Here is a 21,801-nt window from a genome sequence, read left to right as displayed (position 1 = left end):
TACTGCTTAAGAGACGCCTACACCAGGATCGCACATGTATCCACAACATCTGCCAGACTTATGGGAACGTATAGAGTCCAAGGATAACGTATTAAATGAAAATTTTATATGCAAAAGGCACAGCCTTAAAATGCCTCTCTGGAATAGAACTCAACATTGGGACACTTTTGTTCTTGGTTAAGTTGAATCTATCTCTATTTTGCAACAAAATAAAATAAGTTACCTGCCCTATTCCCCATCCTCTTATTAATGTTTATTCCATTTATTAATATTTAACAAAGCAATATCTCCATTGATTTGTATGTAGCCCTGTACCCCATCATTAAAGTAGCAGAGCAGCAACCCCTCCGCAATCTGTATATACCCAGTAGTGTCCCAGTAATTAATTTGTAGCATAGCAGCCGCTCTAACTTTAATTGAGTTAAATTTAGCTAAGAAATATGCCGTTCAGCAGCTATATATAAAGGTGTAGCAGCCTCCAATTTTACAGCAGTCTTATATTATTACATGGTCCAGGAGACCCCTTATACTATACTGTCCATGATCTGCCCCACCCCTCCCCTCCTTAGAATATAATGTCTAGGAGCCCCCCCCAATAATATGTTATCCAGGAGTCCCCTCCCCAATAATATACAATCCAGGAGTAACTTTCCCCTCCCCCCCCCCCTTCCCCAATGATATACCTTCCAGGAGTCCCCTCCCCCTTCCCAATGAAATACTGTTCAGGATTCCCCCCTAATGATATGCTGGCTAGGACACCCCCACTCTACTAATATTCTGTTGAGAAGTGTTTCCGACCCCCCATAATCATAAACTGACCAGGAGTTCCTGCCCTCTCGGCTCCTAATGATATTCTGTCCAGGAGTCCCCCTACCCCTAATTATATACTGTCCAGGATTTTCCACGCACCCCCCCCCCCCACACCTAATAATATACTGTCTAGGTGTTCCCATCCCCCACTCCCCAATAACATACTGTCCATAAGATCCAACCGCCTCCAAATAATTTACTGTCCAAAAGCAGGAGCCAATTAAAAAAATGTATAACTTACCTTGCTTCCCTGGTCTGGCGCTCCTCTGCAACTTCTCATCTTCACTGAAGCAACGAGGCACATCCCCGCGCCTGCCTTTGTGCGTAAGACCATATATTGAACAAATGCAGGCAGAGCGCAGGGACGTACCTCCCTGTGTCACTGAATCAATGCTATGTTTATCTCAATGACACACATAGCATGGGTTCTCTATCCCCTCTCTTGGGTCCGCACCTGACGCCTGGCAGATGCGGGCCCATACCATCGTTATGCCACTGACCAAGTCTTTCATATTGATGAGGAGTGATCTAACTCAGCCCTCTCTTAGCTGCGTCCTTCAAATGCTGTGCATAGGTAAAAAACCTATTGATCAGAGGCTGTAGGACCAAGTTAACCAACAGTTGATCAATATCAAGTACTTTGAAGACTAATGGCTAGCTTATTGAACTAATAAAGAGTAGCTGGCATAATATTTTCAAAGCTTTCAAAGCTAGATTCCTTGACAAGAAACATTGATATTTTTTTAAGGTTTTTTTTTACCAACCTCAACATTTTATAGGCATGACATAGACTTATAAACCAGACTTATAACATGTATTTTTTTCACAAAATATTGTCAGAAAGGACAATTGGGGAGCCTGCGTTTGTCCTCCTGTTGTAAATAATGGTAATAATGTGTTTTGCCATGGCATGTCTGCAGTCTGTCTTGCAAGCTCTTGCAAAAGCAGGTGATATCCCTGAATTTTCAAAAATAAAAAACTGTTTTATTGTTGGGGAATAACAATATGATCGTGGGGAAAGCGGGGGGGGGAGTCTGACCCCTGGAACTTCACATACCATTAGAATGGGGGTCGCCTTGGCACTAATCGATGGGGCTGCAGGTGGAGAATGCTGCTGTTCTATTGGAATGTCGAGATTGGGCCAGATGTATTTCTGTCATTTTTGTGCATCGTCAATGAGAGTGTCAGACTACAAAATGTTACAGCACTCCTTTAGATAGTAAATGGAGAAACGGGTGGATAATTCATTGTTCAGAAAGGATCGGTGGCTTTTCCCACAAATAAAAAAGAAGTCCCTATTCAGGTACATGTATGGGAAAAACTGAAAAATTTTAAATGATTTGGGTCTTTGTTTATGTTATTTCCACATACACAAAAAATGGCTTGGTCACCAACTAGTGAGTTAATCACTAGTGAGTTTCCCCAAAAAATATTATTCTGTGTGTGTTTTACCATTTTTGCAAACTCAACACTTCTTGCATATTACAGCTAGATCTCCTTAAAGGGACCTGTCATCAGGAATCGACCTAATAAACTACTACCAGTTTGTTGTCAAGCAGTTGCGTAGCTTCTAGATCATGTGTCTTTCATGGACTGGTGTGGTGGCATCATCCAGAAAATCCGTTATGAAGTTACATGTAAATTGGTTTTATGAAGTCAAGGAGGCGGAGATTTTTACACTGAAGTCAACCTTCTAATGGGACATTATCCATAATTATGGTCCTGCGTCCAGGGACATTATTGATCAGATTTCCCGTAGTCTGGCAGATGTTGTCAAGGCGGTGTTCAGAGGCAGGGAAATCTTGAGTTCAGTGTAAAACTCTCCGCCTCCCTGACTTGTTACAACCAAATAACAATTTTCTGGATGATGCCACCAAGCAGGGCCATGAAAGAAACATGATCTAGAAGCTGTTAAGCTGCTTGATAACATACTGGTATTGGTTTATCAGGCCAATTTCTGATGACAAGTTCCCTTTATCTGGTCTTGTATACAGAAATGTGAGTACGCATTCATATTGTCTATAGCAAACACACGTCTTTCAGGACTTCATAGCGTTTAGATATTGAATTTGTACTCTGGTTTCTTTTGGTAACATAAACACCACTACACATGTTTTTTCAGGAAGAACACTTACAAGCTATCTGCCATGTCATCCCTGTATCCCATTCTTGTTAGGTTTTTCATTACACTCCACTTTGCAGTTATGATCAAATTCCATAGTGCTCCATTTCTGTACAATCAATAGCTACATATACAAACAAGGAAGAACAAGTAGCTGTTATTGGTCCATTAATGTTTAATCTGCTTGGTCTCCAATACTCAGGTTAAACAAAGTGGAATCTGAAATGGTAGTTTATGGGATAATGTGCTTTAATCTATCCGTATACAGTTTCCATGGTTTCTGATGTTGTCAGCCTTTCTAATTTACGGGACCAGCAAAGTTGATGGAGTTTGATTTAGATTTGTTCAATCTGTGGTTCTGATTTAAAATGTGGAATGTGTCCGTTTTTGGGGGAAAAATGTACACATTTTTTTTCTTTGTATAATTTCCCGCCCCCCTCCCCCCAATTCTTTCCGTATTTTTAAATTGTATGCCCGGATCTTATAGTATTTCCTTCATGCCTAGTAAGTGAAACATTGATGATCATTATGAGATTTTTTTAAATGCACAGATTTGTCACAGTCGCAGCTTATTCTCAATAGTTTGCCCTATTAAGGCGCTTTACCAAAGGAATAAAACTGTTTGTCCATACTCGCACAACTAAATGCCTTGGGCGCTCTTACATCACTATGTGTGAGCGTGACTCCTTGAAGTTTATGTTAGCACTTTTCCTATTGATCTAGTTGTCCTTGACAGCCGAAGGGGATTTCATATATAACAGCAGAACATTTTTTCCAGTCTAAACTGCAGTCTCAGAACTTAAAGCAAAGTTTTATTTCATGTTTTACTGTGGAAAAAATAGGTCAAGTGTGATGTTCCACTTTCAAGGTGACTTCAGGCAAAAAACAAATGCTAAGAAAATATGGTTTACTCCTTGTAATTATGTGTATTAAAAGATCTACAGCCATATACCACAGCAGCAGTCACTGAATTGAGGTCCCAGGAAAGGGCAAGTGTATTTATTTCCTTCAGAGTAGTATATACGGTATATGTTTCTTTAAAGGAAATCTACCACGTCGCCTAAGCATTGTAATCTACTGGCAGCATGTTGTAGAGAAATGTACTTTTATTTCCAACATCCGACCTTACTCTTTTCTGTCCATTTTGCCACTTCCAAGATATTCTCAGTTATCTTTTTACTAATGAGGCTGTTGGTGTCCTTCGCACAGCGAGCACTGCTATTTCCCATTTCCCACTTCTTCCAGAGTCTTCTCATGCTTTTCTGATGAAGAGGGTAGTGGTCCAGGCAGAAAAAGCAATGGTATGGGGGAGGGTACTCCCTGGGGGGCACCAAGTGCTTTATTAGCATACAGATTAAAATGGGAGTTTCTTAGAAACTGTATAAGGGACAAGAATAATAAAGTTTATTATTATGATCTGTTGTTACCATGTTGTTCAAACATGGACCATAATTTCAAGATAAGATAATCCTTTACTATAATGCTTGGGTAGGTGGTAGACTCTGTTTTAAAGAGAACCTGTCATGCAAAATAACCCCCCTAAACTAAATATATTTTCATAAACTACCATTAGAGAGCATTGCCTCTATCCCTTCATTGTCCCTCTACATGCCTGTAAACCTAAGCAATGAGGTCCTAAAGCTGTATGCAAATGACCTGTGAAATGTCCAATGAAGCATTAGCATATTCAAGCTGTCCACCTTATTCATGAGTGGGAGGCACAGCCACACCCCCAGTGCATGACTGACAGCCTGTATAATGATGTGAGGCTGTATAATGATGTGCTTCCTGGTGCTGGTGGCCACGCCCCCTGCAGCCTGTGTGTGCATGTGTGTGTGTTTAGGAGAGATACAGCAGAACATGTCAGATTCATGTGTAGCTGATGTCTGTGTCTATCACCTGCATATTAGGAGGATGCAGCATGTCAGCAGATGCAGCACACACACTAGCAATGCTTTACTATACATTACACACAGACATGAGCAGGGGGAGGAGAGGGGAGGGGTAACAGGGGTGACATCACTGCCTCTGACCATGTGACCAGCCTCATTTACATGATAAAAAATAGATAATTTTACAATGAATAATATATGAAATAACTAGATAAAGGCTGGGATGGGATCCTTGTGAGATGCTCCAACAGGTAGTAGTGACAGGACAAGTAACACAGACCTGATGACAGGCGTCCTTTAATGTCCTGCATACAGGTTTTTTTTTTTTTTTTTTTGTGTTACTTGTATGACTGCTATGAATTGTATGCATTTTTATAAACCTTTTACTATATTTTCCATTATCTAATAATTATCTAATTATGTAAAACATCTGGTTTAACATAGTAGGATGTCAATATAAGAAGAATCATTAAAGCTTTATATTTTTTTATTTATTTTCAGTTCTGTTCAGAATTAAACCAACCATCTCTACCTAATATTCGCAAGTGGAAAGGCGTGAGAGGGTCATGGAAGTGCGTGGTTTCTGAGAAGCCATCATCCAGCCTCAGCGAGGTATGCAACATTCCTATTTCTGGTGTTACAGATTTTTTTTGTTTAAGGAAATTTCCTTTGCTACATGGGAGTTGGCTTAAATTTGTTTTGGCAATCATCACGCTAGTGTTGTTATTCTCATAATTTTTTGGCATAGGATATTTATCCAGCTGTTCTTTTCATAGTTTTGTAAAGGTGATCCAGCTTAGGTCTGAAGCAGTGCAGTTGTGTGCATTCACCTACCCCACCTATGGGATTAGAGCCACCATTCTTCTAAAAAGGGACTTCCGACTGCAGTATACAGTGAATATAGTGAAGCTTCCCTGCCTCCTCACTGACACAGCTTTGTGCTGCTAGGCTCTGCTATATCATTAACCCATCCCTCAGGAAGGTGGGGGTTTAGAGTGATGCTGGCTGTGTGTAGAAGAATCCTCTTGTTCCTCACCCTTCCCTCAGGAATTTTCTTCAGCCGGGTTAGTAGTGTCGGTGTCAGCGAGGAGGACAGAGTAGCTTGACTGTATGCTTCTGCTCTCCCGCCTCCATGACTGAAAAGGAGTACATAAATAAGTCTTTTTTTTTTTTTTTTTTGAAGAATGGTGTCTCTAATTCCATTGATAGAAGCATCAGTTGGAACATTATACAACGAACATCTAAAATTAACTGTGTGTGTGGTGGCGGTAACTGGTGACAGGTTCTCTTTAAGCCATACCCCAGCCAATTCTCTTTTCTCCTTTTTTACTACACCTATTTACAATACATGGTACAAAACACTGCATGTGATGTACTTTTTGTCATAAAATGAGCAACATTCTGGCACATTACTTTTGGAAAACTTTGTAAAGCAGTATTTGTATGTGCTACATATGCTTTCCTTTCATTTTTGGAACATCCAGGCTTTAAACCTTCATTTATTTATATTTCCTTTTCTTGGTTTAAACTTGCTGCATTTTTCTTAGAATCTCAGTTCTGTACAGATCTCCTTTAAATTGTAGCAATTTATATAACTAATAGCACAGTGTGAGAGATATCGACCCAAGAATAAAATGCCAATTGTTGGATCTACAGGTTGTGAAATATCACATTCCTGTCTTGTCCTTGACATTGGCATCTGCAATTGTCTTTGCACTAAATTTAGTCGCTTTTTTATAGCTCTTATACCTGATATATCCTGCCACTAATCCTTCAGTACAGCAACAATATACATTGTTCTCTTGGTCTTGGAATATACAACATAAATACAACATTGTGTAAACCCCTTCAAAATGTAAAATCTGGCAGGGTATATTAGTTCTGCATAACTGGTCTCCCTACACTAACAACCAATCGGATATTCCATTAAACATATGTAGACTGCCAAGGTTCCTCCTTGGTCTCCCCATTCTCATTCTGTTGATTCCCAAGTCTAAGGGAAGTAATTGACTAATATGTCCTATATTCACAGAAGCACACAACTGTTGGTTTGCCTAAGGGCCTAATAATTTCGATAGTTCGATAAATTTTATTTTTTATATTTTTTGCTGGTGAACATAATGCTAGAAGAAAATGTTTAAATCTTAAAACCTCACAGGGTTCAAGACATTTTTCTAGAAAATCCTCAAGTAGGGTCCAATAGAAAGCTGATGGTGTGTACTTTATGTCAGGGCAATCTGTGATAGAAAGCAGGGAAACGGGGCAGTCAATATAGGTCTATTCCAAAACTGGCAACTAAACCACAAATGAGTAGGAGTCAAAAGAACCTTGTTGCTTTTTTAGTAAGTGTTTATTAATCCGTACCTAGAGAGATGGCTGTAATTTAGCCAGTAAACAAAGGAGGTGTTTGCATTGTATTTTCCGGTGAAATCCGTGGCTTGTCTGAACTTGACTAAACTTGTCTGTTACAGAACAGTAAAACCCTGCTAATTATGTAACTTGTGTCATCAAATGTGATGGGTCGGACCCCTAGAGTTCAATAGCCACAGGTTCAGCAGTTACCCAGGTCTTTTTCTTTAAAATGTGGCATAGCATTAACCCAATTCTGTTTTATGACGTGTCAGGATTCCTTCCTGTGGGCATTACTCTGTCTACATTGGAGGCTTCATATATCATAGATGTCCTTGGTTGCATTCTATTATTTCATTTGTCTGCTCAACACATTAAATCTACCCCGTTTCTTCCGATCATCAGCATCGTGAGCCACTGAAATGATTTTATTTGCAGGGAATGACATATGACCTACACGGGAAGACAATGGCTAGTGCTGCTATTTTCAGCAGCCATCATTTATGAGATGAGATGCAATCTATGCATTGTTGATGAGACTGCTAACTTGGCAGGAAGTTTGCTCTGCATTAATACCACTTTAATGGATATTATTGATTAAGCTACTATATTGTTTCAGCATTTGGCAGCACTATCATTTCTTTTAATAGTTTACAAAGTGCTGGAGATGATCTGCCTGAAGATAAATGTATACATCGTGCTTGACTAAATATTATTTTAAGAATATGCGCTTTCTTGCAAATGTGATGCATTTTGCACCCAGTCCCCAATAGCACCTCAATACATCAGCAAAGATAGAACAACAAAAAAACAAAGTTAACTTTTTAATCATCCTCTCGACTTCACTAGTAAGGGGACTGGAAATATTGTTAGCAAACAGGTCAGATCAGAGTTTACATTTTGACTACTTTTTACATCACAAATGCATTTTTTCTCGGCACAACCATATGCAGGTGGTTCCCTACTTAAGAACACCCAACTTACAGACGACCCATAGCTATAAACGGACCTCTGTATTTTGGTATTTCCTGTACTTTAGCCCTAGGCTACAATAAACAGCTATAACAGTTATCAAAGGTGTCTGTAATGAAGCTTTATTGTTAATCCTGGTTCTTATGACAATCCAACATTTTTAAAATCCAATTATCACAGAGACCAAAAAATTTTTGACTGGTGTTAAAGGAAACCTACCACTTAAAAGTGGTAGGTTTAGACACATATACATGGCACCAGCTCAGGGTGAGCTGGTGCCAGAGCATATTTTTGTTAGGGGAACAAAGCCCCTATCGCCGTTTTATAAGTTATATTAAAGGACACCTGTCATCAGGTCTGTGTCACTAGTCCTGTCACCTCTACCTGTTGGAGAAGCTCACAAGGATCCCATCCAGGTCTTTATCTAGTTATTTCATACATTATTCATTGTAAAATCATCTATTCTTTATCATGTAAATGAGGCTGGTCACATGGTCAGAGGCAGTGATGTCACCCCTGTTACCCCTCCCCTCTCCTCCCCCTGCTCAGGTCTGTGTGTAATGTATAGTAAAGCATGGCTAGTGTGTGTGTGCTGCATCTGCTGACATGCTGCATCCTCCTAATATACAGGTGAGAGACACAGACATCAGCTACACATGAATCTGACATGTTCTGCTGTAACATGGCTGCCTGGAGCTGCTGTATCTCTCCTATACACACACATGCACACACAGGCTGCAGGGGGCGTGGCCACCAGCACCAGGAAGCACATCATTATACAGCCTCACATCATTATACAGGCTGTCAGTCATGCGCTGGGGGTGTGGCTGTGCCTCCCACTCATGAATAGAGTGGACAGCTTGAATATGCTAATGCTTCATTGGACATTTCACAGGTCATTTGCATAGAGCTTTAGGACCTCATTACTTAGGTTTACAGGCATGTAGAGGGACAATGAAGGGATAGAGGCAATGCTCTCTAATGGCAGTTTATGAAAATATATTTAGTTTAGGGGGGTTATTTTGCATGACGGGTTCTCTTTAACTTATAACTCGGCGCACCGCACTTGGGCAAGGCGCACCATGCGCGTGCCCGTGCGTGCGCCGGATTCTAAAGTGCTGGAGAGCCGGTGACGTCACCGAGCTCTCTGGCACACGCGCGCCTGCGCAACTTAGCATGGCCTGTTTCCCCGTGCTAAGTTGCGCAGGCGCGCGCGTGCCGGGGAGTTCGGTGACGTCACCGCCTCTCCGGCACGTTACAATCCGGCGCACACATGGGCACGTGCATGGTGCGCCGTGCCCAAGTGTGGTGCGCCGAGTTATAAGTTAATATAACTTATAAAACGGCGATAGGGGCTTTGTTCCCCTAACAAAAATATGATCTGGCACCAGCTCACCCTGAGCTGGTGCCATGTATATGTGTCTAAACCTACCACTTGTAAGTGGTAGGTTTCCTTTAAAATTAAAAAGAATACAGTTCCGACTTGCATACAAATTCAACTTAAGAATGAACCTGCAGAACCTATTTTGTACTTTTTCGCTAAAGTAATTGATTGGACTAACGTTATAGGCCTGGGCATATTTAATATTTCCGTTTGTCTTTTGGGGTTGTGGGGGGACGCAACACTTCTTTTATTCAAGAAACAAATGGAAGTGGATTTGTGAGAAAGGGGTATGTCTTCAAATGGACAATATGCCGTAGTGAAGTAAGCTGACTAATAACTATTATACACTGAAATTGGACACCAAATTAGTCTGACATCAGCACTGTGTTGAAGAGGACCTGTCACCCCAAGTAAACCCTATACCCGTCACCCTAAGTGAGCAGCTCCCTAGCCCTACCCCAGTGATAGCAGTGTTAAATTCCTAGCTTTATTGGAACATACTGAAAGCTAGCAAACACTGCACTACATAGTGATCCAAGCTTACAGTGGTCCACCATATTCATGATGGGGCTATCCAAGGAGCCAGCCCATGGTGTAGGAGGGGTGGTCCCATAGATATGCCGGACCGCTGTAAGCTTGGACTGGCATTCGGAGCACTATGTATTGCAGTGTTGGCTAGCTTTATCGGTACACTGCTACACCTGGGATAGGGCTAGAGAGCTCCTTAGGGTGACAGATCCTCTTTAAGTTTTCGTAGTTGCACATTACATATTTTAAGAAATACTCCAGTAATTATGATTTTTTTTTTAAGGTATTGTCTACTTCTGGTGAAGCTCCTCCTTTACTATTATTGCACCATGGCTATTTTGTGCATTTTGAGGATTTTCTGAAATCTAGTAAGAATAGTGGGGGAGCTTTAACTAGGTGGTAAAGTGTCCGTGGTTAGGTTGGAAGTTGGGTTCAATCTTGGTGCATCTCACCTCTCACAAACTTGAAAGGGTTCCATTTTCAGTAAATTTATTGATAACTAATTCCAATGGGCATTCAGTCCTTGGATGGAAGGAGGTGATATTGCTTTAAACATATCATAACAAATATGTTAGTTCAACATTCAAGGCAGTCCTACTTTGTCTGTTGAGAAGCCCATTGATCGTTCATAAGAACTGTATATATCGGGAGGTTTTGTTAAAAACATGACTTGTGAAGATATCATATTCAGATGCCATTCCAGCATTTGGTAATCTGGTATCAACTAACACTGGCCCCTATCAATAGACCAGACGATTATATATATTTGGGGTGATGTTTCACATCTGTAGACCTTCTCCAGTTTCATTCTGGCAGCTTAGCATAGTCCTGCAGAACTGGAGGTAGGAATACCCATAAGCATTTACTGTATTGGACTGAAGTTGAGTCATATGTTTTAAGGTTTGGACAAACTGCTGCTCGTTTGGATACAGATTTTTTTTTTTTTTTTTATTGGCTCTGGATTCTGTAATGAAATGGGGCCTACAAATGTATACAGATTCTTAATCATTCTTAATCATTTTAAAACAAAAGAATAATAAAAGATTAAATAACTGATGAGAAAATGCAGGCTCAAAATGTCAGTGTGAGAACCGACATCCATGATTTATAGTAGGAATACTGTGTACAGATCTAATGCTTAGTGCCAACTGCTGGGGATTTAATCTTTGCCCGGGATCCAAGGAGCATTAATATTGTTGTGTCCTAACTTTGATTCACGTACATCCTATCATGAAGCTTGATTTGATGTGACTCGCGTAACTCCTGTACACCATACTGTAAATGCACCGTTTGGTTGACCAGTTTTCACATTGTGTGCCACCACACTGATGTGGAGATTGGAGAGATTCGACAACTACAGTATGTTTTTAACCGGGTGTGCAGGGGCAGCAAATGAGCGTTTGCTTCTTAAAGTTTTAAAGCTGGAAAGGTGGACTGAAGAAGGATCTGAATGACTTTGACATGGTCCAGATTGCAATGGCTCAGAGTTCCAAAAAATGCATGTTCTGTGTAGTTTACTTGGTATTAAAAGTGGTCCCAGGATGGGCAACAGGTTAAGCAAGGGTCTAGGCACCCAAGCTGTATTAATCAATGCTAGCCATACCAATCTTCCTATACCACAAATTGCTAAAAAAGATGCTGGGTTAATGTAGTGTATAATGATCAGATTACAATCCCCCTGATCATGACATTTTCTTTTATCGGGCTATATAAAAAAATTTTGGCCATTGCAATATACAGTACTATAAACTATAAGATGGACTTTTAAGTAAGGCAAAATCGAGACCCTTGTTTCCCACAGTTAGGGCGATTTGTACCAGACCTCACTGATCACATCCTTACCTACTGATGCACTACTCTTTTCTTCTTTGTCGGCCTCTTTTCTACAGAGGATGTCAGTCTTTGTGTAAAAAGTGGGATTATTTCGAACTCCTAAAAAGAGGAAAATGGGTACAACCACAGACATGCCCCACCCAGGTGCAGTAAAAGTTAATTTGCATAATTATAATTTCTTTCTAAAATGACATGAAATGAATACCAGACCATTCATTCCAGAAGAAAGCTTTTAACGTGCCCCACACATTTATTTTTTCACCAGTGTGGGAATTTGGGAGCTGATGGACACCCAGTAACGATCTGAATAAGCAATGGCGAAAAGGGAAATCATTTCATTTGATTTTACTTTTTTGTTTTCTATTTTTCAGAAAGGAATGTATTCTGGATTTCTGTGGGATACAACTGCTGGTATTGAATTGAAGAATGTTTGTTTAAATGAAGCCCCTCAGACCAATGGGAATGGAAAGCACACTTATTCTCAGCCCTACATTGCACATTTCAAGGTAACAAACCATAACAACTGATAAAATGTAGACTAAACACCATTGGATAAAGATGACTTTATACAAAAAGATATTCTTTATTTTATGGAATACTTTTGAGCTAGTAGGATATTTGCTGTTTCATGTGGGTCAGTCGCAAAATACAAAGCTGTAGTTAGGCTATACTTGCCCAGATCAAAGCTTTCGATCCTTCCCCCTACTTTTGAATGAAAACAACTGGTATCTAATACACAAGATTCCATCTGTTGACGCACACCACCCCGGCTTAGTGCTGTCATCTGGACAGCAATGAGTCTATCTAGCATTAATCTCTGTTCAGATAGCATAATTCACATTTATAATTTAAACAATGCATAAAATTTTGGTTGTCCTGGAAATTAATTTAATCAGCATAGGAAAATAATTCAATATTTAAAGAATGTCATTATCTAGAAGGAGCTTCCTGTTTTAAAACAACTGCATCCTGTTGATGGGGTTTTGATACGAGAACTATTAAGGAATGTGCTGCTGAAATTATTTTTAGGCTTTATAGATGTAAAATTTTGAAGCATGGCTTGGTAAAACAAACATTTCATATTATGAGATTCTTGCTTTGTGAGCTCAGCCATTGATGGGACATTGCTCACCCTGGCCAATCATAGCCATGACTAAATGCAAGGACGTCAATTCAGTATGTCAAGGCCATGTGGGCCGAGCCCTGACATAAACATGGGGTCCACTCATCTCTAGCCCATAAGTCTAAAAATATGCATCTGCTGTTCTTATTTGCTATAGTACCTAACTAATGGTCTGATTTTATATTCATTTTGATCCGTTATAACCTGTCACTAGGATTTAGTCATCGGGAGTTTATAACATTAAATATCTGTCAGAAATCTGTGCAGTGTTGTTTTTCATATTATATAATATATCACTACCAACAACATCAGCTGCCTAGAACATAGACTGGTGGCAGTGAATCCATTCTATGTCCACACTGGTTGACAATTTAATCTTACAACCTTCAAAAGCTTCTAAAATGGGTAAATGTCCAAAGTACCCTCTTCTGAAATAGAGACTCTTTCGGACTAAAAATATGGGGCACATATCCATAGACTTGGTCCTAATAGGAAATTGGAGGGGCCAGCACCCCACAGGTCAGCAGTTCTCAGCATAGTGTGGAACAGAAGCAGACAGTTCTGATCTTTGTTTAGTATTCGTACGAGATCATCCCCCATTCATTAGTAGCAATGTCCACAAACCTGTTCAACTCTTGGTTGGTGTATGTAAAACCTCTTCCTTCTCTTCCTCACTTGTAACTTTGTAACTTGTAAACTTTGCGGAGCATTTAAGCATTAAATCCATTGTGAATGTGTAATTTTTGTCCTAAATTAATGTATTTTCCAAAACAAAATCGTTTCTAAATTGCACTTCCATTTTGTTTTAACCCCTGTGAAACACTTAAAAGGTTAACAGACTGCGTAAAAGTTGTTTCACATACATTGCGGGGTGTAGTTTCTATACTACGGGTAATTTATAGGGCTTTACCATTATTTAGGCATCTCAAAGAAATCCGAAAACTGAGTTGTCCCTCCAACATGGCGATTTTTCATGATAATTTAAAAAATTGCGTTTAAAGGTCTGATCCTGATAACATCCTAGAAAAATGAGAGGACTCGTGACAAATCATGCAAACATAAAGCGGACATTCTGGAAATGTTAGATGTCAAGCTATTTTGGGTGGTTTGACTATCAGTCCGGAAAGCGGAACATTTCAAACTTTGAATATGAAGAATTTTTCAGAAATTTTCACAAGTTTGAACGAACCGCAAATTTTCACTAACATTTTTCCACTGACATGAAATACAATGTGTCATGAGAAAACCGTCTCAAAATCACCTGGATATGTTAAAGTGTTTTTGTAGTTATAACCGCTTATAGGGACGCATGTCAGATTCTAAAAATAGGCTGGTCATTAAGCAGAAAACAAGCGTCAGTGATAAGGGTTTAAGAGGCTCCTCTGTCCTCCACTCATTACCTGTAGTAATGGCCCCTGTTTTCTTATCAGTATAAAAGACACCTGTCCGCAACCTTAAACAGTCACACTCCAAACTCCACTATGGTAAAGACCAAAGAACTGTTGAAGGACACTAAAAACAAAATTGTAGACCTGCACCAGGCTTGGAAGATTGAATCTGCAATAGGCAAACAGCTTAGTGTGAGGAAATAAACTGTGGGACAATAATTAGAAAATGGAAGACATACAAGACTACTCATCATCTCCCTCAATCAGGGGTTCCATGCAAGATATCCCCCCGTGTGGTCAAAATGATCATAAGAAAGGTGAGCAAAAATACCAGAACCACATGGGGGAACTAGTGAATGATCTACAAAAAGCTAGGACCAACATAAAAAGGCTACCCTCAGTAATACACTGCGCCGCCAGGGACTCAGATCCTGTAGTGCCAGATGTATCCCCCTGCCTAACCCCTTATGGACACGTCGGCTGTGGTTTTATGGAGAGGGGTAACAGCCATGATCAGTGCCAGTGCTGGTTCTTTGCCGGCGGCACGTTGGCGCCGCCATGTTGGCTTAAATAGTTGTTCCCCGTGATGTAATTTGGGGTTAATAAAATCCCCATATACTTCCATACTGCCATTTTGAGGACCGTAAGTCCTCAAAGCGGTAGCATTGAAAATGTCATCTCACAAAAATTCAGATTTAGATATTTATATTTACAAGTGAGATTCCTCCTCTTCTGGGAAAATAAACTCTATTTATTTCCAATTTTACTCCTCCAACTCTGATGAGGCTTGTAAGATTGTTTAGATCCTAAATAAACTGAAGGCATATGTTTTGCGATATTTTGACTTTGTCTGAACTCCCTCCTTGGAGGCTGTTGAGTCCTGAGGAGAATGTTTACTTCTTTTAACTTGACCAGTCACCAAGACTAGAAACTAATGGCAGGTGCAGGAGACAGTAAAAATAGTTCAGCTTGTCTGGTAGAAAGGATGGATGGGGTCTGAAAAGGAAGCAAAAGGAAAGCAAGTCACCAGTTGAAAAACAGAAGTTAAGGTCCCTTTGTCACAGACATTTTGTGACTAGTTTTCCTGCAGGTAGCCCAAATCTATCTTGGTGCTCACAAGGGTGGTTGGTCTGTTGGATGGGATTGCGCAGACCGACCACAGTGCCAGGGACTTTGTGCAAAATAGATGCATTTGATGCAAGGAGTCCCTTCTTCCCTGTTGATTTGTAACCAAAGAGTATTTCTAGTGCCACATATAGTGCGTAACTTTTAAATAAGGTTAAGAACTAATTTTGCTCTAGCCTATTACTTACATATTACATACTTACATATTCAAAAAAGTCAAGCACTGTATACTATAATAGGTATAGAATTATCTTTATTAGCTGATGTTATCTTTGCTGATTTGATCCATTACTTCTTTGTTTCTTAGGTTGGAATGAATGATGTCACCCTGGTGAATATTCATCTGCGGCCTCCCCCACAAGATGGTGGAAAGCAGCACAGCGACAGCCACAAATCATCCACCTTTGGACAAACGCTGCAGGAGACTCTGAAAGGTATATAAAGTAGCAGAGACCTGACTACCTGGACATGATCTAGCCTGTCCTCAAGGGTCATTCCTGAAATGCTTCCTAAAAGCCTGTGTTATCACAAATTGGAGAAAAATCAACAACAATTTATAGGCTTTTACAAAAGTATTTTGGTGCATTTATATGTTTGTTTTTATATTCTACCCAGAATGACATAATCTCAGATGTTAACTTATTTGGATGTATTTGAATTTTAAAAAGTTAAGTATGTAATGGCCATAAAGAGTAGCAAAAATTATATAAAGGAGGACATTTCTTTAGGTCCTACTATTAAAGAAAATGCATAATATAGTATTATTTTGCACAACGGTCTCTTTAAATCCTAGTACTTTATTCTGTTAGTTTAAGTCAACTAAAGTAATGTCTACATCTCACATGTCATTCAAGAAATATTGAAAAAAAAAGTATATATTTTTAAAAATATAATCATTTGTAAATACATATAACAAAATGTAAAAGAAAAGCAAATACAAAGTGAAATACTGTACAATAAGTGAAGTAAGTATAAAAATTTTAGTATAACTATAATCCAATGAACATAATTGTAACACAAAAAACTGGGAAAACCTATTGACTGAGTATAAGCCTAGGGTGGGAAATGCATTTGTTACTGCCTCCAGCCAGAATATAGCTAGCCAGTCCTTTTCCCATCCAGCCCACTTCCTCCCTGTATATAGCCAGCCAGAAAAAATTAATATTGTCCTCACCTTTCCGACACCCGCGCATGTCCTCCTTCCAGTGGTCCGGATCTGTCTATGTCATTGCAGAAGTCATTGTTTGTGCACCGCCGCCACTTGTGTGGGTGCAGGGACCCGAAGACTGAGCCACAGCCCCCGAAGCAAGAAGAGGACCTGCGGGGGTTGTTGGAAAGTTGAGTGCAGTATAGGTTAGTATACTTAGTATAAGTTTGGTTTTTTTTCCGCATATTTTTTGTGCTGAAAACTTGGCTTATACTCGAGTAAATACAGTAATATATCCTATAAATATTCTCTAATAGAAACAGCTGATAATATAGAAGAGGGGAATATGGGTTAACTGTTTATGACGGTGTTTCCCTAAAAAAAAATTAAAACACTGAATATCCTCTTCCACGGAAAATAGTTCTGTGTGTTTTGACAATGGATATAAATACAGTAATAAGGCTGCATTCACACGAGATATGCCCGCCGTGCGGGGAAAGGGGGAGGAGGTGGCCCCTCCTCCCTCAATATGAAACAGCGGCGCACAACCGCACACCAGGGAAAAGATAGAGCATGTTCTATCTTTTCCTGGTGTGGCACGGAACGGTGTCACATATGTGCCGCCATTGCCGTCTATGGGGACATATGCGACTGCAGATTTGCGGCCGCATGTACGTCCCCGCAGACGGCAGTGTGAATGAACCCAAAGTTATATTTTGCTGTTCCATTGTAGGTCAGTGAGGACTGTCAGGCCTGGTCAGTCTTTGTACTCTGTGCTATGTTGGTCTTCTTGGTAGCCATCCATTGATGATTACATTTGGTTAATGTATAATGCAGTTAGTAGAACAAAAAGGTCATTTATTCACTTTGTCCTGAGTTTTTTGACCTGACTGTTCCTTGTGAAGTGCCAATTATGTAGCTCATGGTGTTGCCTTCCGACACACTGCCAGAAACAAGAGACTACAGGTTGTTGACCTCTTATACTGCTCTGAATTGACCCTTTTTCTCTTTAAACAATATCCATTTTGTGTATGTCCACTGATAAATCTAGACAGGTAGACAGATTTTATGGCAGTCATAATTTTAATAAAGCCTTGATAAAGTCATGATAAATACACAGCAACACAGAAAAGTGTGCCATAGTACCTGATGCAATGGTGAGGTCACAGTGACAAGTTGAGTCTTAACCCTTTAAAGATGAAGGGTCATTTGTACCAAATGTTCAGGTCAATTATTGCAGTTCTGTTATGCTCTTATAGATCTTTGGAACTGTTTTACATATCATGTTTTCACATGACGTGAGATTTTGACTTGATAGAATCATTTTAATGATAACATGTTTATAGAATTATCAGACAAATAACCAAAAATAGGGAAACATTTTTTCACAAAAAGTTTTCAATTAAAAATGTTTTAATAAGCGTTAACATTGTACAAACCATTACCAAAATTGGTTTTGAATATGTACAGCGTCAATCATTACAATTTTTCAGGTTCAGGGACAAAGGCAGAGCGTGCATGTATTTTTGCAAAATGTCTTCTCAAGCTCCTTATGCTTTCTGCCAACAGCCTGGAGGGAGGCTGACTTCAAAGAGTCATACCTATGGAACCATCGCACCTAGAGAATATCCCTTTATTATAATATCCCATTTGTGTTTGTTTTTTACACAGAACCAGAGATATACACTTTTAAAGTTAGTCAGGAATTAAGATCTATATTTAAAGATCACACTTTTTTACAGTAACTTGGGGCTGCACAATCTCCTGAGAAGTCATGCCCTGCCTCCATACAGGACCCGACTGTAACTCACTGAACATGCGTATCAGAGGATCGCTTGTTCAACCAAACCTGTAAAATTTTAAAAAAAACTCAAAAAAATTAATTAGGTATTTTTTTTATAAAAATGGATAACTAAAGTGAAAGTCCCTTTATCACCACCATTTCCCATAAACATGTAATAAAGTAGAAAAAATACAAAAACCCCACATATTTGGTATTGCTCATTGAATGCCGTAAAATAAAAAAAACTTGCTGAAATGTTAACATTTTTTTAAATCACCTTTTAGTGAAGGGATTTGTTTAAAAGTTCTGTGCGCCAAAATGGTACCATTGAAAAGAATAACTCATCACCCAAAAAATAACCCTACAACCAGCTCTGTCAACTAAAAATACTAAATTTATCCCTACGAAAAGATGGTGATACTAAAACAAATAAGGTTTTTTTTTTTTCTTTAAAATTGTAAAAATATTTTTTTAAAAACCTATATAAATGAGAGATCACCGTAATCGTAGTGATCCATAGAATAAAGAGAACATATTTTTATGGTACGGTCAACGTCCTAGAAGAAGGGCAAAAAAACAGAAGCCTGAATTGATGATTACCCTGTTACCAAGATAGCACCACCTGAGAGAGGGGGTTTGCCCCCAGGGACAGGAAACCCAGGCCATAACATTTTGACAGCTCCCCCTCTGTGGGGAGGTGTGGTTTCTTGTCCCTGTGGGAGACCCAGGAGCGAACCTCAGTGAGGTTCCCATAATACACCTTTTTTGGTTGGCTCCTCGGAGTGCATTGGACCGAAAGTTCCTGAGTCCCTGGCTTGTCATGAGCCGCCCCCAATCCAGCGTTTACCTGAGTCTGCGGGTGTGCCTGGGGGAGGCCATTTGGCTACTGGTTGGTAGGCCCAGTTTGTGGACAGTGGGGCAGCCTTGCAAAATGTCACTTGATCGGAGTTGCAGGAACTTCAAATCTAGGAAGTAATTGCATGCTAATTGGCGTGTTTTCCATACTCCCAGCCAATCACAGGATCATGTATCAACACTCCTTCTGTTACAGTATGTACTTGTCCACCATGTGTATGTATACTGTCCTGCTGCGTGTATACTGACTTTTCGTTTAAATATTAGCCTCCGTGTCTGCAGTGCCTGTTCCAGAACTGTTTCATGGCGTCAATCGATTTTATCAAATACATACTATCATGTGCCGATTCATCCCTCTTATCATTAATGTCTTATCAGTAGATAGATACAATTACAGCCATAACTCCAAGAGTTTTTAACAAGATGGCATCATTTTTTCGGACAGCACAGGGAATCTTCGTTCCTTATCTGGACGGCTTCCTGCTGGTAGGAAGATCAGAAGAAGCTTTTTCCCTGCAACTACTCAGAGTACAACAGATTCTGGGTAATTTGGGATACTTAGTAAACATTAAAAAACCTATTGCATACCATCAAAATCCAATATTTTTTTAAGGAATTTGTTTAGATTCCAGCTGTCAGAAGTCCTTCCTGCCGGTAGAAAAGATACAGAATATTCAGGAATTCAATTCATGGTCTATTTCTAAATTGCCTTTCTCTATAAGGCCCCTTTCACACGGGCATCCGGCCGCCAATTTGTGTATGGCGCCCAATCGTGATACGGTAACCACACACGTGTGGCACTGTACTGTACCGTGCACAGGGAAAAAGATAGAGCATGCCCCATGTTTATTGCCTGGTGCCGTCCTTTGCTATGGAGAGGGGTATTCAGTGCTCACCCACTTTTTTCAGCCTGCTGCCGTGTGCTCTCCTGGGCTACGGCTGGTGAAAGTAGCCTAAGAACAGTAATGTCCATTCTGGGGCTCCTTGTAGCACCGATCCAGTCTGTACCTTGGGCACAGTTTCACAGGCGTCATCTGCAACTCTATGTACTGAACATCTGGGACAGAAAAGAGTTAGTTCTAGATCTGATGTTATGGAATCCCTGAAGTAGTAGCTGGAAATAGGAATAACCGTTACTACAGAAGCAAGTTCATGGGGCAAGTTCTGTTTCAGGGCGTTTAGGACAACCCACTGATGGAAAATTCTCGAATTTCAGGAGTTGAAAGTTATGCTAAAGGCAATTAAAGCAGTATTCCCACAAAGACATTTTTCTTAAATGTACTTAGTGTAACAAAATAACACATTCTCGAATTCAATGTTGTTAATAAAAATACAGCATTTCACAAATACACAAATTTCACAAATTCCAACCTGTCTCCATCACTCCTGGTGTACACTATACTGGTTGCCCCTTACCCTGGATGTTCTGAATTTAGGGTCGGCAGACATATTGTTCTTCTGTCTGACGCTGCACTGAGCTGTGCTGCTCCCTCCCTCTAGACCCCACCTGTGCATTCCAGGACAAGCTCCACAGAGACTTCCTGTTGCTGCATGAGGAGAGTAAACCTACCAGCTACAGGCAGATAAGGGTTTATCCAGGGGAGGGGGAGGGAGGCACAGCAGATCTGACAGTATGTGTTATAGATGAGCTATAGCAGTGCTGTGTATGTTATGGCTCAATAGGGCTGAGAATGTCATGTGTAATATGCATCTCATGGATCTCGTCATCCCTAATAATCTAACCGCATTGTCAGCACACAGAACTAGAGGAAATATGAAGTGTCTGCTTAGAGAGTCCCCACCCACACTCTGGAATTTTACACTAACCAGTCTAGGAAATGATAGGAGCTAAAACAGCAATGAAACTGAGTAAAAGTAAGGGGTTACAAGTGATCTGTATTGTGTAAACATCAGTAGGGGAATGAAATTTGAGAATTTTTTTTCATGGGCAAACCCCTTTAACGCTACTTTAACAGACATTCAAAATTCAGATCTGAAGATAATGTTGGACAATACTACTGAGGTAGCCTTCATAATTCATTAAGGAGGCACCAGGAGCCCAGCATTGATGCAGCTCAATCTCAACATTTTCTCCCTAGAACAACACCACCTAATCTCCTTAGTGTTAGTCCACACAAAAGGCCGGGAGAACACACTGAGCATGGAAGGCTTTCTTCAACTTCTGCCAAGATCCTAACTTGGACTTGGACCATCCAAATATCGAAGGATAATGGACTTCCTGCAGAGTGGCCTAGAAAGGTCTAAAGCCTGCCACTCTAAAGGTTCAGATTTTACCTCTGGCAGCTCACCCATGGATAGTTAGGTTCATTAGGGCAGGCTACCGAATGATTCCCTTTAGGAGATGTACAGTAAAGGTGTACAGTAAAGATAGACAGGAAAGAGCGTTTTGGTGTCTTGATGTAACGCGCACCCTTATGAAATATTTAGAGAGAACAGCCCTTTGAAGAAAGTCCGCCTCTTTATCTTGTT

The 21,801-nt window shown here is 40.1% G+C and overlaps 1 protein-coding gene across 1 annotated transcript in view; it reads left to right on the top strand.

Annotated features, from left to right (window-relative positions):
• Positions 1-21,801, top strand: part of EEPD1 (endonuclease/exonuclease/phosphatase family domain containing 1) — an 83,788-nt gene that overhangs the window by 57,447 nt on the left and 4,540 nt on the right. The window contains exons 3-5 of the mRNA XM_072153312.1: positions 5,326-5,436; positions 12,262-12,396; positions 15,834-15,960. Of these exons, the coding sequence (XP_072009413.1) occupies positions 5,326-5,436; positions 12,262-12,396; positions 15,834-15,960 (373 nt within the window). The remainder of the gene's footprint in view (positions 1-5,325; positions 5,437-12,261; positions 12,397-15,833; positions 15,961-21,801) is intronic.

Source organism: Engystomops pustulosus, chromosome 5 (genome assembly GCF_040894005.1).
Source record: "Engystomops pustulosus chromosome 5, aEngPut4.maternal, whole genome shotgun sequence".
Taxonomy (NCBI): Eukaryota; Metazoa; Chordata; class Amphibia; order Anura; family Leptodactylidae; genus Engystomops; species Engystomops pustulosus.
This window is presented reverse-complemented; position numbering and strand designations above follow the sequence as displayed.